Here is an 18,847-nt window from a genome sequence, read left to right on the forward strand (position 1 = left end):
GTGTGATTGATGTTTTGTTTAATCAGTTCAATAATTCAGCCTCGGCTCATTAATTAGCAAAATAATATCGCGATAATGAATCAATTTGAAATATGTATCGTTAGGGTTTATGGATGCGTCGCGTTGGATCTCCGGGGCGTGGTAGACTCCTCCCCCGTCGTAAAAATACAAACAAAAATCTTTATTAGCTCGACTTCCTTGGCAGCGATCGGCTTGGTGACCGGTCCGGGATGTGTACCGATACAGGACAAGTCTGATTTAAAAAAAAATCACCATTTGGAGCTCTCTTTGCTTCAATATCTTTTAACAAGTCTGCAGTTAACGCAACACAAAGTAATTGCACTTTTTTTTTTTTTTAATAACTCGCAAAGTAATGGCATTAAACATACGCGAATAAAAATAAAAGTTTGTGATGCTTTTCAGCATTCACAAAATAAGACTATAACGCTTCATACGTGTTCAGGGAGCCGTACCGGAGCAGAAAACGAAATAAAAACAAGTAGTGTGTCTTGTGCCTAAAGCCAACCTCATTATTTTCTACGGATAAATTATTTAGGCAATGTTTAATAGCTTGTAAAAAGAGGCAAACCGCTGTCCTTCGCATTTGTTTTGCATCCAGGCTTTTTTTTTAAGCAATCGCTTACAAAATAAATCTGGCTAAATGTTCATTTCAAGGTTGAAGAAAACAAAATTGCAACGACCGTAGTATACCTGCCAGGCCACTAGTTGGCGACGTAGACAAGAATTTGCATTTGAATACCATAGACAATATAATTTTATATATATATAAGATTTGAGGAGGTGCCGCTTTATGAGCGTGTGCATATTTATTAACGAGCACCGATAGTAATTCACACGTTCGATTGCGTCCTTGCTGTTTAAGGAACAAAAACAAAATTTAGTCGGGCTCGACGTCGCCAGCAAACATACGTGCGACATCGCTGTTTACATCACTTATCTCCTCGTGGCATTTGGAAATAAAGTCAATTTCTAGCACATGACATTTATTTATTTTTTTTCCGGCCGCTGATGAAATTAGGCAACGGCGAGGAAGCCAGCAGCGATGCCTTGCTTGAGCCAAGGACTGCGTAAAATAATGAGGAGGCCAATTAAAATATGAAATGGGAAGCCCCATTTTTCCAGTTCATAGACACACCAAACAATTATTGACCTAACATATCTTTTGACGAAATTAAATGTTAATTTGACACTTGTGTAAGTTTTAATTCATAATCAAACAGTGAAGTTGGAATTAGCATGGAGGCTCAACATTAGCGCTAAAAAATCACATGTCTTCACACATCTAGCAAAATAACTGATTTATTCAAGAGGTTTTCCCCGCACGTGTCAGTTAGCGGAACAAAGTAACATTTGTCGGGCTTCCCCGACACAAAACAAAACAAGCCCCGCAAAGACCCGCTTGCTTCTGATGAAGTAGGACGGCGGACCCAATGGAGACAAGTCCTGGCGCGAACAAACAAGGAGAGAAACGGATTCGTTATCAAAAGGACAGAGCGGGCGTGCAAATAGATGGCGGCGACTCCAATTAACGACGCTTAAAAAAACCCGATCAAATAAAAACAATTTTGGCCGCTCGTCACTAATTTGAAGCTTGAACCAAATTCAAACGTGTGTTTGGCGCCGACGCTCTTCAGGGAGACAGATGGGACGGACCCCTTAACAATCCACCGTGCCTTCTTTCCGCATGACTTCCCGTTGCAGTCTGCGGCGCGTTTTAGTGCCAGAGCATCTCGCGTCGCACACACTACACACACAAGCGCAAAAAAACCCAACTACTCTTTCATTAATCATCTGCATGTGTAAATTAGGCATGAAAAGGGACTGTTTGGAGCATTAAAAAAAAGTTGGAATGTGGCGCTTTAAGGGCACCCCGCGGTCATAAATGGGATGATGGAGGCAAGTTAACGAGCTTCTGTCTGTTTCTGGACAGAAGGGCCCCACTCGAGTGGAAATGTCACCAGTGCTCACTCAACGTGTTTGCTGTTGATTATGATTAATTGGCGTCGTTCAGAGTTGCAACGTGGCAGTTTTGTAGTTGAGTTTTTATTCCTGTTTTTTAAATTCACTTTGTGTGATTATTCAGTTTAGTTTTTATTCTGTTTATTTTTCTCACAAACCCTTAGTTTTTTTTTCCTTTATATTCCATATTTGCCAAAACAATCAAAACAGGAAATTTTCACACTAGCCGAAATTAATTGTATGAATGAAAATGAATCCAGTTCCTCTTCTCCACTTTTGCGTCCACATTCAAAGCACAGCTTTATTTATCTTAGTTGCATCCCGACAAGACTATTTGAACACCGCGCCTCACCCCTAAGATTAACATTTCGCCAAGCGGCTTATTAGAGCAATTCATCAAATCAGTGGGCAGTGCTGATTAAATCAACGTGGTAATAAATGGAATGATCTGAAGCCTTCTGACACGGCGGGTCCTCGCAGCCCACCTGCCTGATTAGGAGGCAATTTATCCCATCGCTTTCCACACAGCCTCGCCTTTTAATTGGGCCAGCAACGAGAATGTCATACTGTTTTCCTGATGGCCCATCCTGCGGGGTCTTGATGAAAGATCTCAGAGCATCAATTTAGCTTCATGATGAGACAATTGGCCCGTTAACGGACCTTGGGCTGTGGAAATCTGGGTTGCTTCTCAAACTTTTTACAGTAACAGTCCCCCCCCAAAAATAGTTAGCATACTTGGTGCAAGTATTCATTCGTAGTAGTCGTACGCTAATGCACAGTTGTTAGTGTGAAGGCAAAGGCCTTCACACCATTATTTTTCTACTTTATTTATTTATTTTTTTCTTATTATTAAACAACTTATTCCTCCCACTTTTTGACACCTAACTACTCCCACATGCTTTAACCGATTCACCCCATTCTAACTTTCACACGTTCCAAAAATTCACGGCATGTTTCCTACCATTTTTTTTGTTCATAACATTTACCGTTTTTGCGTAATTAACAAATTTGTTCCTTAAAGTCTCCCATTCATTCTTAATGGCACATTCAACACGAGCCATTTTCCCGAGTGGGTTCGAATCTCACATTGGCCGTTATTTTTCATTCATTCATTTATTTATTTAATTTGAACACATCATTTTAATCATTTATTTTATTCAACATCATCATAATTAATTTATCATTTTTATCTTTTAATCATTTTATTTCTCATCATTTAGCATCATTCCACCACATCAATAGTAAGTCACTGTTTAACGCAATAGGTAGAGCATCAGACTTCCACCCTCAATGTCGTGAGTTCGTGTCCCGAGTTCGAGCCATTTTCCCGAGTGGCTTCGAATCTCACATTGACCGTTATTTTTTATTCATTCATTTATTTATTCAATTTTAATACATCATTTTAATCATTTATTTTATTCAACATCATCATCATAATTAATTTACCATTTTTATTTCTCAGTAGGTAGAGCATCAGACTTCCACCCTCAACGTCGTGAGTTCGAGTCCCACAATAGTGTGAAGTGTCTTCGCCTTCACACGCAATTTCTCCAGAAATTGCAAATTCTAGTTATTATTATTATTGTACATCCGTAAGAATTGCAGAATGTTGACAAAAGCGAGCATCGGCTGGCTCGCTATGAATAGTCAATTAAGTACAAACTTGTTCCAAGAATGACCGCGAATAAGGGGAAGAGAGGACGGCTGTTGGAGGCTGAAGAAAAGCCGTCCATTATCTAGCAGCTAATTATCGAGCCACTGTTATTTCCATTTGCCAGATAGTTCCTGATTAAAGGGTTTGGTCAATCAAATAGATAACAGGGATTAGAACCAGCAGGATGAGAGCGCGAGAGAAAGTCGGAGAATGAGCCAGTACACTGATGCCTCGCTTGGATTTGATGCAGGCTTTTTTAACAAAAGTGCTGCTAAAAACGATGGCATTGCTTATTAGCGTCGATATATCCCGCAACTGTGGGGTGAAACTGATCTTTTGATGGTGAGCGTAATAGCAACATTGTATTTGCTTTACTCGGTGAGGTCGACGCTGCATCCGAAGCCATTTTAGTGAGCTAAAAATAATAATGTAGTTGTAATTAAAAAGTAGATCTACAGAAAAGCAATATACAATATTAAACAAGTGTAAAGTCCAAATGTGGACTCAGTAGATAAAGGCTAATAAACTCAGGAAAATACCCAGCGACACCGCATGGAATATTAATGACCAATATCACAACCGCCATTGCAATAAAGGCACACACAAACAATAATAGTCTCTGCTGGAGGATCGACAATAGGAATGTGAATGTGGATAATCTGCGTCACACCCCTTAAATGCTCTCGGAGACATTCAGCCTCTCTGAAGGGACAATTATGTCTCTTTTACAATTCAACCTAAAATGCTAAAGAGGTTGTTAAATAAATTTAAATACATTTAAATATTTTTTTTTCCTTCAAAAGTAAGATTGATCGTGTAAAAAAAACAATTCAGCTAAGTGGCTTGCTGCATTTATTTTGTGTAACACTCCCCCAAAAAATACAAAAAATAGCTGTGTTCCTCAACTTGTAAAAAAAAAAAAAAAGAATCAATGAAGAAAGAGGCTGAGCAAGAAGAACAGGTACATTCTAAAAGTATGCTGACTAATTGAGACAAATGAACAGCAGTACAGAGCAGCGCCGGAGAGACAGCAGCGAATTTATCGAGTCCGTCTTTTGCCCTTTTTCCTCTGCTCGCCCCCCCCCACCCCCTCCCAGTTTGAATAACAACACAAAACATCACGTCTTCCTCTTTGCACACATTTAGAATCTATAAATCATACCGGATCACTGATGTTACTTAAAAGGAATTTGTCCAAGTTTTGGCTCAATAAAGGTTGAGATTCACTTCCTGCCTCAAACTTACTTCAATATCAGTGATACATTTATTATTTAGGAAATAACAATTTTCTTCTTCTGTCCATCAAAATTAAATGAAATGCTATTAAATTTTGAACAGGCTTCCTCTACATCCGCATTATTTGCATCATCATGAGTAATGAAGCATAAAGGCAAACCATTATTCATTTATGGCCATCACATCATGCCCATCACCATCTTGTGACGATACAAACGCATCAGAGGCTGTGTGAACTTTGAATTTGTGACCTCCGTACAAAAACTGCTTTGGTTTCTTCTGACGTCCCCAAGAGTAACCACAGAATCAAAAGGCTTCTACAGACGGCTCTTTTTTTTTTTTGTCCACTGCTGCTTTGCCAGTTGTTGAGTAGAATTAATTATCACCTCCACCAAGGACATTGTGTTTTGCACCTACATCACTCACTCGATTAGCCGGATTACTCAAAAACTGCTGGACTGGCACCGGTTAAAAAATGATCCCGGTACCACAGAGCCTTGATTTAACAGGAAAGTGGTCGGCCATCCCTTAGAACCAATTTGCTGTTACCTTGATGCTACTCCAATGGTTCACAGTCCGTAAAGTCGACATTCCACTGTACAAAGTGCAAATTCTTGCCGGCACTCAACTCATCCGAGGTTGTCTCGGTCTGCGGCGCGACTGGATTGTTGATAATTCCGCAATGTGAGATGAGACCCGGACTGTTTTGAAGACGCATTGTAATTGGTTAATGAGTCGGAACGGAAAAGCTTCTTGATCTCATTTCCAGTGCTTAATTAACCTTGGAGTTGGGAGATTTCCCCCTGGTGCTTGGGACAATGCCGGGGGCATTTGGCTCCGCCTCTTCTTGCCCGTGTCACTCTCTCTCTGGGCCATGTGACCATTCCCCCCACAATGACAACAGCTCATCTGGCGTGTCCTTCACGTGGCGACAACACTTTATTGACTAAATAGAAATATGCATAGGCGCCACCTGCGTATGCATAAAGATGACAAAGTGATTCTCTTTCTGCGTTCCATTCAAGTCCGGTACAAAAATAGCAGCGCCGCTGCTCTTCCCCGCCGACTTTGACTCTTTCCCCAGGCCAGCCCAGTTCTGTGGCCCCGGGGGTGTGAACCCAGTTCTGACAGAATTGATCTGGGGTTCATCATCAGCCTTCCCTTGAGACTGGAATGACACCCAGCTTCACTTTCATCCCGGCCTCCTTCTCTACTTAATTTATCCTCCCTCGGCTATTTCCCACCTTTTCATCTTTCCGTGTCTATACTTTCTTGTCGCATTGCTCACCTCTCTCTAAATCCAAGGCGTCTTGTTCCGAGCTCTGTAAATACAAGTCGGTATTGACTTTGTCGATCCCCTTCTTACCTGCAGAAGAAGCCGAGGCTTCTCGACAAGCACCGAAGACTTAACCCTTCGTTATCTTTGCACACATCGCAACCTCGGAATTTGAAATCTCCAATCCCGGGCCGCAGAAGCTAGCGCTTGACTCGCGCAACACCTGCGGCTCCTCGCTGTCGCCTCCGGCTTCAAAGCGCATCATTTACAAGTCATCGGGCACCTCTCCACCGCTTCTCTCTCTTCGCCCCTCTTCCAAGTTCCAGGAGCGAGGCCATTTTTCTCCATCGCTTTCTCGGCTCTCGGCTTTGGTCTGGCGCCGTCTGCCAACAAAGCGTCCCGCATCCTCTGGCGTACTCCTCCATCCCTAGCTCCTTTCTGAGACTGAGCCATATGGTCCCGGGCCTCGCCGGTCCTCAGCCTGGGGTCAGTTGCGGTGATGCCACAGAGGAAGGATCTCAGACAGGAGAAGAAGATGCGGCGTGAAATTTGTAATTATCGTCCGCATTTGCGCAAAATCTGTGTGACATTATTGCACTTTATTACCACAGCAGGTGGAGTCACGGTGAAACAGGTGGTAGTTTGACATTGACATAATGAAGGTGGAAATTCATTTCCATGACCCAGATTCAGCTACTGAAACAAAAGAAAGTGTTCTCTTTGCGAAATCATGCGGAGCCAGCCGTATGGTAAATACATTTTTGCCTCGGGGACGTTCCAAAAATCTCTCAAGCGGAGACTTCCTTGTCTATTACCTTAAAAAACAGACAAACCTTTTTTAATTAGATCTCCAGAAAGAAACTGTAAGCCTGAAAGTGAGACGATAAACGCACCAATAAAAGTGAATGTATGCTGACACCAAAAAAAAAAAAATCCTTGAAATCAGGGGATGACATTGAATAAGCAATTAGACCAAGACGATACGAGCACGTCGGTGTATCGCCGCTCTCGGCAGATTTAGGAATCGAAACCGAGCGTACGGAGAGGCGGAGTGGAGCGAAACAGCAGGCATCAAATGGGAAGAGGTGTGAAATTGAAAGCCATAAATCCCTACAGTTGTGGGAGCCACAGCGGCCGTAAGACGCAAACCTTACTCGTGTTCCCTTTTTTAATTGGAAGCTAGCCGATTGTTGCCTTTCGAGGTCGCTCGACAATTGGGCTCAATATAAGCGACAATTTCGCCGTCATAACCGCGCCATCCTCATGTCGCTTGTTTGCATGGCTTTGAATTTTCTCCGGGCCATAACTGAAAGAAAATACTACTGACTACTGTTTGAACTTGTCCAATATTGCTCGGTAAAGTTGCTATCGCAAGAACCAAACAAAGTAATAGCTCGGCATCGCCGCCAATTTCTCTTTATGGCTTAAGGCCACGCCCTCTCAGGATGATGCATGAATGCGGCTCAGCGGCACGGCAACCGTGTTAATTGACTCGAGCATATCGTGTCTCCACTTAAGACCTCCAATCCCTCGACTCGGCACCCCTCCGGGACCCACGCTGGCCCACCGCTAAAAATAGCAACTTATAAACTAGCGCCGCTAAATGCACTTGCTAATATCCCCCATCTGGAGAACTCTTTAAAAAGTCTGATGAATGATTGCAGGGCCTGCATTTGACAGTGGGCTCTGGCCAGCAACCAACCCCCCTCACACTTCTCCTCAACCAAGCTCCCGGGCAACAAACCATACATAGCAAATGTAGCTCTTTAGCAATATGCTAATGTCTAAAAGCACCCAGCGAGACTGAATGAATATTCCGCTCATCTATTAAGCGCAGGTTGTGCTTAATAGATGGTGTGCGGTATGCTGGCGCTCCTGCGAACCACGCCAAGTGGCAGGAACTCCCGGGGATGATGGAGCGAAGGCCGGCCTCGACGTGACAGCTTTTAATAATTAATGAAAGAACGTGGCGGGTAGAGAGGATTAGAGAGCTTCGAGAAAGAGCGAAGACCAATCAAGACCGAACGTAAAGGAAAAGTGAATGATCTGTCGCCGTTTAGCTAATTGGCCACTTCTTGCTTTCCGTTTCTTTCTTAGCGAGCTGGATATTTGAACAGAAAAGGTCTTTCATCTTGTTTGTCCTTGGTTTTTCTTGGCACCACATGGAGATTTACAAAGTAGTACAGTTCCATTCCCAGCTCCTCCAAATGAGGGTCAAAATACTTCAATGTATTCTGGCAAGGTTACGTCGTGTAATAACTTTGGATTTGCTCCAAGGAATGGTTTTCCATGGCATGAGCGGCATGGCAGTGATTCCATCAACAACAAAAAAAAACCATCATTCATTCGTCGACGCTTTTACTATTGCAAGGTAAACCTGCTCTTGGCTGATATTCTCTGCGCTCTGGCAAACGCCGCTCCGTCAAAGCGTGAGAATCCAAAGAATTATTTGCATAATTCCAGGCCGACCTCCAGACAGGCAGCTCGCATTGTCAACAACACGGACGATGCTAAGAATAAGCTAGCCGACTGAAATATCACCCCATGTCAGTTGTTGTCGTTTTGGCGTCGCGTCGCTACTTAACAAACAGCAAAGGAAACAAGATGGAGCTAATTCACTATTATCTCGGAATAAACCGTAGAAGTACACGTTTTTACCCATCATCAATCTCACGGCTTCACATGCCCTCCCCCTTGAGTCCTCGGCTCTGTTTTTGGCTCTGTCTCTCTGCAGGTAGGAGGTCTCCTGATACTTACCACTGGGCTTGCTCACTTCACATTAATGCAACATCCCTCCCCATTAAGAACTCCATCCAATGCCGTATATAACCGTTCTTCCACACTGCGGATGAATTTCCTCACGAAAAAAATTTCCCTCCGAATCCTGTGCCAGATCAATTCCATATAACCCAAACGTGATTTCAAACGTGACACGGTGCCAGGTTCATCAAGGGCGACGATGTCGGGAGGTTTAGTAGCATATAATCAGGATGTTCATTAGCGAGCGGTAAAGATTTGACCGTGGATTTAAATGGCGCGTGTGCAGATTTCACTGTCTAACCTGCCATGTGGGAAATTTCATTACGTCGAGGTGCTGTTCACTAATGAAAAACATGTCAATAATGAAAGAGCCAGACGCTCAAGTATTGAACAAGTTGCGCTAAAGATATGACGGTAAATTTCCAGAGTGATTCATTTGTATCGTTCCCCCCAATATTGTTCAAGCTGCCTCACAAATATTTCACTTTATACTCCAGAAGACGATGTGGTGGTATTCAAAATGGCTTCTTGTGAATTTACTAATTAACGCAAACACAGCAACTCCAAACAAAACAAGAAAAGCCGTGTTGACAGCTTATGCCCTCGTATTCTGCAATTTCTTATTATCTTTCTAACGCTCACCCTGAAATCAATTTCAAAGTCTGGCCAGTGAAACGGGGTCTTGCGGTTTGGGGGCGGGGCGGCTTGTACAAGCTCGGCAGTTTGTTCTCTACAGCTGGGGCCGGGGCGTCCCGCTTTTGCGACTATTCCCAGTCCGGGCCTGCCTCTGAGCCTGCCTGCCTGCCTGCCTGTGATTTGTGGAGCCCGCTGGGGCCAGGAGCCGACTCCCCCATAGCTTGCAATCTGCAAACAATGAGCCCCGTGTCCGTGACGGATGGCCTACATCCCTCCCCATTTGTCTGCACTTTATCCCCATCACAGAATCAATTGTTCAACCCCAAAGTTTGCTTAACATGCACTCCCAGCCAAGAGGGCACCGAATTTAGAGATCAATGTTGTCCCGAAGTGGAGGAGTAGATGAGAGGGGGGACTTTCAGCGTGACTTTCAGGGTCCTAATTAGGGATAGGACAGCTCGCTACCTCTCTGGGTGACATTTAACTGGACATACTTGATAAATGTCACAACGCTGGATACAGCCGCAGCAAATGGATGCATCAACAACGGCTTCATAACCTTTACTGATAGTCCCTGCCAGGAATTCAAATTCTTTATCCGCTCTCCCTTGCATCTCTAAACACCGCACCCTCATAATCAACATTGTGTAGGGAGAGTGCCTTTCGCGTTCAGCCAAATTAAGTGGACCATGGAGAAGGGGTGGGACGAGGGAGGGCAGGTGGGGTTGTCTCCGTTGCCCTTGCAACACGACGACGTGTACACGGCTTGCGTGCCAATGCCAAATGATGTTGAGAAGGGGACCTTTGGAAGCAATCAGAGGCAATGGAGTGCTCGTAGACCTCCCTCGTATTTTGCCAAACTTAGACGAGACACGCCATTGGAATTAATCAGCTGGTGTAGTCACATTCTGTTATGTACTTTCCCAATGTTCAATATTTACCTACATTTTCAAACATACATGCATATCTAGGTTTTTTTTTTGCATTAAAATAAATGCTTCAAAAACCAAATAATCTTTCCCCATCAAAATGAATAGGAATGCCATTAATCCATTTCAATCCCCTACAAAAAAAAAAAAATCTGATAAATGTTAACGATGAACAAATTTTAACATTGATGAAAAATTATTTAACAGACAACTTGTCGCTTTTTTAAAAATTTTTAAATCCAATCTGTTCCGGTCCCATCGGAAGGCATAAACGCTCTTTGATTAGAAGTGACATCTTGGCAAGTACCCGAGAGAGTCGATGAGCTCACATGAGGCCGAGTGCAAGTCAACTGACAGCACTGTGACATTTTTAGGACAAGGCAAAAAAAAAAAAGAGAATAAAGGTGGCCTATTATGTTGTCACCATTGTAGGAAGTTGAAACAAAAAAAACAACACTTTTATTTCCGTTAGTGATTAATTTCAAAAGCACAACCCCCAAATGGTCATGCACCAGCACTTCTTGTCTTTTGAAGTACGTCTTTGATATGGAGAATATGTACATAGATTTATCTCAATGTTTTGCCCCTCTGCATATAAAGTAAAATCATTTATCTGATTAAAGTGACTCTAAATATAAACCCTTGATTTGTTTCAGGGATTCTTTTTATCCAACAGGGTGCTCTCCTTGGACCTGTGCTCCTGAGTGATTGTGTGTGTGTGTGCCCACATTCCCATGCAGCAGAGCGTGTGTGTGTGTGTGTGCGCACCTGCATATTCACGTATGTTGGTGTACTCCATGCTTCACATCACGCAGCCTTAGTTGCATTGCGGTGGCTAATTGCCTCTCCTGAGGAATAATTAGATGACAAAAGCAAATCTAGCGGTAGCCTCGGAAGCAAAAAAAAAGGTGGGGTGGGGGAGGGAAGATGTATGTTATGTCACGAGTACGCGTTGCCATTTGTTTGCGATGGAAATCTGCCAGCGGTGGCGATAAGAAGAGAGGACATAGCAGAGGCCGTACAGTCGCAGGCCGAAACCAAAGAAAGACGGGACGACAATTAATTACGGCTAATTAGATGTATCCGTTATATTTACTGGGCCAACCATAAATCAAATGGTCAAGTTATTTTTAGCCTGAAAGATGTGTGTGCACGCATGCGGCGTATTTGTGTTCTCCGGCTGTGTTGTTTCCCCGTGTCGCTGCTTATTTACTGTTAGCGTTCCAGGTGTCCCGAGCTGGGTCGCTGCATATTCCCTCCTCCTCAAAGATTAATAATCTATTAGTAATCCATTTCACTAATGAGCAGAGTGGAAGAGGTGGATTTAGTGGTTTAAGCAGAGACGGTCGAGCGCATACATTCATTTTCAGCCAATCAGATGGGAGGCGCTCGGTTCGGGATCGACAAAAGACATCAATTATAATTTGGTTGATTCTGTTGTCTGTGTCGGGTTCCGGCAAATAAGCATTCAAGTTATTCACTATCAGTCCGAGGAATTTCATAATAAGATTCAGGTAACTGCTGGTGCAACAATAGGAGCTCCCCAGGGAACCATTCCGAGCCTCTTTCTATTCCCGACCCACATAGTTTGCTATATCATTTGTCAAAAGTTTTAAATTTTTGGGATGTCTACACGACAGAGCAGTAGTAACACAATTGCCGCATTAGCATTTATATAGCCCTTGTCAAGGAGCTGACTCAAAAGGTGCCGCACATGGTTACAATGCAAAGTCAAATACAGTCACAAACATCACTCACCGGTCGAGTCGTATTGTTTGCTAACTTTTGTGCGGGAAGATGCATTCAACAATTTCATCCGTTTAAATCCCGCCTTCTCCAGAGACGACTTCTACCTGTCCAAATGGGCCAAAAAAAACTTAAGCTTACAGCTCGGCGGAAACATAATGAAATTGGCACGTGACGTGACATCGAGAGGCCCGATCAGTGACAACATGACGGCCCACCGGAGAGAGGTTAACAACCTGACAAAGCCACGACGTCTCTTAATGACAAGCAAAGCGCCCGCTGAGGACCACACGAGGAGTGGAAAGGACTCTCGAATGTCACCAATGGCTCTGATAGACTAGCAAATGTATCACGTAGGTAATTGTTCTAAAAATACCTCCAAATTCCGAAGAGTGAATTTAGAGGTGACTCTTAAAAGGATCCTCAAGATGGGCTCCTGCACTCAAAGCTTTTCAGACTTGATAAGCGTTTAGCTGTCACGCTGCGCCGCTGTGCGTTTTTTTTTGTTTTTTTAATCGAGTTCCAGCGGGGCTCGTGGCACCTAAAAAGCCGTTACGAAGGGGCTGGCACATCAAAATGAGCCGGTAAACACAGAAGAGTCTTCACAGCCGCCGCCGATCCAGCACGCCCCGCGACAATCTACAATTGTGTGTTTCAAGTCTAAACGCGAGATTTCCCCAGTGTGGCGCCCGGCTCGGCTCCCGCCACAGATCTTCTCTCCACTGTTTAGCAGTCGCACCGTGATGGAGCCTGACCAAAAAAAAAAAATGCTCAAAATTGAACACTAAGTGTGTATGTGTGTGTAGGGGGGGCAAGTTGCTACCTCCACCTACACGCATGGGTGAAATCTGACACCTTCTTCCTTTTTTTTTTTTCTTGGGCCTCCCTTAGGGAGCGAGCCCTGCTTCCAGATTGCCCCGCATGATGGATGTGCAATGTGAGGAATGGGCCGTCCCGTGGGCCGGGGCGTCGTTTCTGGGTTAAACAGCATCCTATATCAAACCCATCTATACCTTCACAAGCGGGGGAACCTGTTTACTGGGGCGGGAAAGCACCGCAATCCATTTCCTGTCAGACTCTCTCGTTCTCTCATGGAAGCAACAAAATTTGGACAGCCACAGGTTGGGGAGGGTTGGGTTCCAACACGGTGGGATGTGAGGAAACCGTGGTGATAGCTTCAGGCTTGGAACCGGATTTTGTTGTCATTTAGTAAATACTTTTTTTTCCTCCTCGATAATTTCATAATCAATTGTTTTGTGCACAAAACACTGTGCTTGACGTATCCTCAAATGTTTATTTTTTTTCTCTAGGTCTCACTTCCATTGTCTGGCCCTTCACAAAGCTCACGGCCAGCATGCAAACCAATCAAGAAACGTCTTCTCGTCCACAGGTAAGGTCACCAGCAAGCACTTCACTGTTCGAGTTCCCACACATGACGTCACTCTTCGGAAAGTGCGCTCAAACTTTTGATGACGATCCCCACGAGCGCCGTCTTTTAACCGATATGAAACGGGAAGTTCGGCGACGTCCCCCCCGGGTGTCGATGAAACGGACTCCGGGTTCCGGAGTGGTTTAATGCACCAGTAAAAGGGAAAAGACCTGTGAAGTGAAGATGATATTCCACTTTGCACTTTATGTTCAATTCCCGCTAATGCGGTGCGGGCTTACCTGCGCGCCATAGGTGGATCAAGAGTCAATTAGCGGGGCGAGCGGGCAGCCTTAGCCGAGAGGCCTCAGGCGACAGTTTGCGGCGGGCTGCCGAGACCCGGCGGGGGGGGGAGCCTAAATGGAATGCTAATACGGGGCACACAAGTCAGGGCTCTCTAATTGGGACACAGCTGCTGCAGGGACCGAGTATCCCGTCAAGTGCCGCAGAGGTAGACCAAGCGGCGGGTCGCGGCCATCGGGTCGGTCAGGTGCACTGCTGAAAATACTTCAGGAAGGAAAGACTCGACTTTGTTGTTTGTCGGACGAACGGAGTTTTAAAAGAAATCTGCTAATGGCCAAAAGTCTCAAACTGATTTGTTTTTTTTCTCAGCTAACAAATGGCAGGTGGTTAACAGTCCATCACAGTTTTATTAGACAGTTAATTTGATGCGTGGGTGCTCAACACCGAGGCAGCTGCGATTTTAAAAGCCTAGCGTGACCGTCAAAAGATTTATTTTCTTGTATCTTAGCCGAGGTTTAGACTTAATTGTCAAAGTTAGATTTTTTTTTAGAACACAAAAGACGGATGACGGCAGCACGTCTGCCTTGAGGTTGGGGTTCGAGTCTCGGTTTATGGTGTCAACGCGCTGGAAACGATGATGTCACTCAAACACGATTTGTAGTCTGATTTCCTGATAGTCATAAATGTGCATATTCGGAGCGACGGGTTTCATATTCACGTCGTACCGGCGGCGCCAACCACGTTGTGTGTTTGCACTTTGGAGTGGTAGGGGGCCTGTCCTCCTTGTAAGCCAACTAGCTTTTGCGCTGGAGGCGAAGTCGTGATTAGCCGCGCGGCGTTTCGACAAGAAGCATCCAGCTTCAGCGCCATACGCAATCGTCAGTCATCTCTCGCCTCGTTTCAAGTCGGCGTTCTGTCTACACGCCGCCGTCTTCACTTTTCAAAGCGCTCCTTCTCCGGCTCTTCAAATTAGCCCGGGAATAATGCATGAGCTCGTGGCGGGAGACGGACAGGAGGCCGCCTGCCTCAGAAGTCGGCCCCCGTCGACGGCGAGGCGATTGACATTAACCACCCGAGAGGAGAACCTCAGGTGGTGAGGTGTCGGGGGAAGCCTTTGAACGGCCTGGCCTATCGTAATGAGGCCTTCTCAAACAGTCGCACCTCCAGACAACCTTCAGTACATGCGGATAGAATGTAAGCACTCTATTTTGCTGCCGCTAAATGATGACTCTTCATGAGCCATGCCCACACCTGCCGCGATACCAGCGGCAGCCCACCGAATCTATTCCGCCTTCGTGTTTTGTTAGAGTGAAAAAAAATATTTGGCGGATGAATAACTCAACCGAGTCGGTCCGTGGAAGGGCACTTTGATAGCAGTCGCAGCGTGAAAGGGCAACCGATAACATTTTTGCGAATACATATCCACGCGTTACATATTGATATGTGTCAAATGCCGATTCTTTTCAAGCGAGGTCAGGCGAGCCGGCGCCATCGCCGCCGCGGCCGACGACACTAATACCCCCGTGCCGAAACGGCGCGGCGCCGCCAGCGCGGGCGACCATGCGCGTCGGTTGCACTCGGTTGCACTCGATGAGCCCGAGTCGAGCAATTGATGGGTAGTGGGACGGAAATAGGAAGGAAGGTTTTTTTTGGGGAGGGGGGGGCAGATGGTGAATAATGTTCCACTCAGGCTAATGCAAATGATTCTGTCACATAAACATCAAGACGCTTGGAGTGAAGCCGTGCTTTGGAAAGGCAAGCTCGGCTATAGACGCCGTCGCACCCCCTCGTGATGCCGTTTTGTCTCTCTTGCCACATTATGGCCCCGCTGTAAAAAATGCAGCAATGCAGCTTTCATTAGTGCACCGAGCAAAGATTATGGCTCAATGCAGTGCTATAAATTATGTATGGTCTGCTATAGCGCAGTCTTCACCCCCCCCCCCCCACCCCAATTTAAAGATGACAATTTCCATCCAGAATATTCCCAGAGCTTTGATGTAAAATTCTATTATTTTAATTTTTCCACTTTGTCACCAGGACCACAGTGGAGGCGGTTTCATCATTAATTATAAAGGACTTTTTTTTTAATAGGGCAATTTCCTCTACAGCATATATGCAATTGCATCTTGTCTCACCATCTGGAATGAAAAGCACGTCATTAATGAAAAAAATACAATACAAAACACAATTTGCCAAAATACTATAATGCTCAGTTTGATCATCAGCGTAGTGATGTTTTTTTTTTTTTTGCCACTTAGTCAAGTATAGTAGTGACGCAACTCCCCGCCTGACTCACCAAACAATTTTCGTATATCTCAACGTTTGATAAATTGGCGCGCTGTTGTCTGTCTTTGTTTGTTAACCGCGCTCCCATCTACGCCCGAGTTCGGCAGGAGCGTCTGGTGGTTGAATACAGCGCCGCGGGCGAAACATGGCGGCAGATGGCGGGCTTAACCGCGTCGGCGGTTACAATGAACGTGGAATTCATGACAAAAGGCAACAAGACGGGTTCTCGCTCGGATGCAGGTACATATAATTAGCTGGAAATGCTCAACGGTCCCTCATCATTCAGCGCCGATGATTTGACAGGAACGGCGGAGTGGGTGGGCGGCCATCTGCCTCAAGCCGAGCGATAAAATGGCCTCCTGGAATGTGCTCAGCTTTAAACGGGAGAAATAAGTGTGTGTGTGTGTTTGTTTCTTTTTAAAGATGACACCAAAGTGTGTTTATAGAATCAGACGTGGCTTCGAATGATAAGCGGCTCCTTTAATCGCCAGGTGTAGACTTCACCTTTGAAGCCATGGAGACGGAGCCAAAAGCCCGCCCGGCGTCTCGCGCCCTCGACTCTTGTCGGTTCTGAACGACATCCGTCGGCGCGCCAACGCTTAACGGCCTTGACGAGCTCGGAATTCACACCGCTCAGAATATCCCGTTTGAGCATTGGCTTTTGGAGCAGCCTTTTAACAGCCTCCCTTTTAAAAGTGTCGCTCTGTTTGTATTGCTCATTTTCAGCACATTTCGCCGTACTTTCAGCAGTTATGAGCCGGTGATAAAGAATAATGGGAGGTTTTATTTCACATAGCATTTTACGTCCCAGTGACCCCCCGTCCCCCTCCAACCCCCCCTCCCCCTGGGGATTTTTTTTGGCAGGCCGGCGGGTTTTGATTCCGACTCGCAATCCATTCATTTTAATCACAATGGGCGCCGGCGCCCAGCCGAAGGACGGGGCGGGGTTAAATTGATTGGCAGGTATTTGCATATACTGTACGCGACAAAATGTCACGCCCGGCCTTGGTGGTGACCTGCGTGGGCCTGTTGGCGAAACAAACTGATGAGGGTAATTCATCATGCCGCCGGCTCGGAGGGGGGACGGGCGGCGGCGCGCCCGCCATTGTTAGCGTCGTCAGTCACCTGTCACGCCACGGTGGCCACGAGGACGTACGAGGAGAAAGTGGAGGGCTGGCGAGATTGCAGATGAGGATGATCTTTTGCAGCAATATTTACCGCTGTCATCCATAAACATTTTCGCTCTCCTCGCTAAGAAAACGCCCTGCATGGAAACAACCACCCGTTGATCCCTACCCCCGAACGTTATTCAAGGTCGCCGTGGCCCGACACAGCCGGTGCATGCGTCATTACTCCCTTCTCGTAAGAACTCTCCAGCGGTGCCGACTTTGCTTCGAAGGTAAACATTCGGCCGTCATTGTCGTAATTATGCCCGGGCGTAAGTCCCCCCATCCCCAGGCTGAGAGGAAATGTAGAAAAACGGGGTGGTGGTGATGGTGGTGGAGGGGGGGTGCAACTCATTAATAGCGTGGCTGACTTGCCGTGATAACGCCGCCTCCAATTCCTGTGAGAGGTTTTACTTTTTGACCAATTAGCTGCCGGAGCAACCTATTGGCCACCAAGTGATCTCAGCCGGGACTTTATCAGAGCGCGCTCTATTAAATCCACTCTCCGGCTGAGGCGTCGGAATGGCTGTCTCTGATGTCGCCGCCAAATGCCAAATCATAATCGTTGTTATGACACATTTTTATGCATCTATTCGGTATAAAACCCAACCGGTGCTTGGGTTGTGTGCGTGTGCGTGCATATATCTGATTCCTTGTGTGTGTGTTATGGGCCATTTTTAAGCAATAAGGCTGGCTGAATAGATTATCATAATGCACAGGGGTGGAAGGTGTCCCGAAACTGAAATAAAGCTTTCTCGTATTCACCCAACGTCTTCGAGTGGGTCAAAAGGCCTGGCAGCAGTCGCTGGCTAATGTAATCAGGTGCCAAGTAATCCTAAAGACTCCAATTGACGTCCCCGGTAAAGTAAACTTCTCAGAATCTTCTTGATGGTTTGCAAATAGCCGTGGTCGTTCCAATTAAAATACTAACTGAGGTAGCCAGCGAGTAAACGTGTTAGCTCGGCAACACCAATGACTTGATCGTCTCTAGCATTTTTTTTTTTTTTCCAATTTCCCGACAGGGTCACATTTCTCTCAAACACGGTACTTCTCAAAGATCACGCGGCGCTAAACTGCTCTCATTGTTGTGTTTGCTGTGCAAAAGCACGTTGATCCCCTCCGAGCGCCCTGATAAAAATCGACAGTCCCTCCTGCGTGGTGCAACCCATTGTTTCGGGGATTACGGGGGATTAAGGGTGGATGCCGGGGACCCGAGCCTTGAGCCGTGTGACCCTTCCACTCATCATTATGAGACAGATACACAGCACTCATACTCGAGAAGGCCGAGAACGGTGTCGCCTTTTCAATAATTCATGGCTGCTGGCAGCAGAGGGTGTATGGAAATGTGAGGCCCTTTGGAGACACTTACTGGGTGTAATGGTTTAGAGATGGACTCATTTAACAAAGTCTTTATCGGCAATTCGATCAGGACACAAGTCACCGTTCCAAAGTTGCATTGATTGGGTCATCCAACTTTGTTGTTTACTAGTGTCCAGTGGTGCTTCTGTT

At 45.6% G+C, this 18,847-nt stretch overlaps 1 protein-coding gene across 6 annotated transcripts in view; it reads left to right on the forward strand.

The window, feature by feature from the left end:
• LOC147040279 (uncharacterized) overlaps positions 1–18,847 on the forward strand; it is a 161,577-nt gene that overhangs the window by 41,456 nt on the left and 101,274 nt on the right. For all 6 annotated transcript variants that reach the window (XR_015063127.1, XM_085902280.1, XM_085902281.1 and 3 more), the window contains exon 8: positions 13,528–13,607. Coding sequence is in view for 5 of the 6 variants with exons in the window: in XM_085902280.1 (XP_085758406.1) it covers positions 13,528–13,607 (80 nt within the window). In the remaining variant the exon portion in view is untranslated. The remainder of the gene's footprint in view (positions 1–13,527; positions 13,608–18,847) is intronic.

This window comes from Syngnathus leptorhynchus, chromosome 21 (genome assembly GCF_054491065.1).
Source record: "Syngnathus leptorhynchus isolate UIUO chromosome 21, UIUO_Slep, whole genome shotgun sequence".
In the NCBI taxonomy this organism is placed as follows: domain Eukaryota; kingdom Metazoa; phylum Chordata; class Actinopteri; order Syngnathiformes; family Syngnathidae; genus Syngnathus; species Syngnathus leptorhynchus.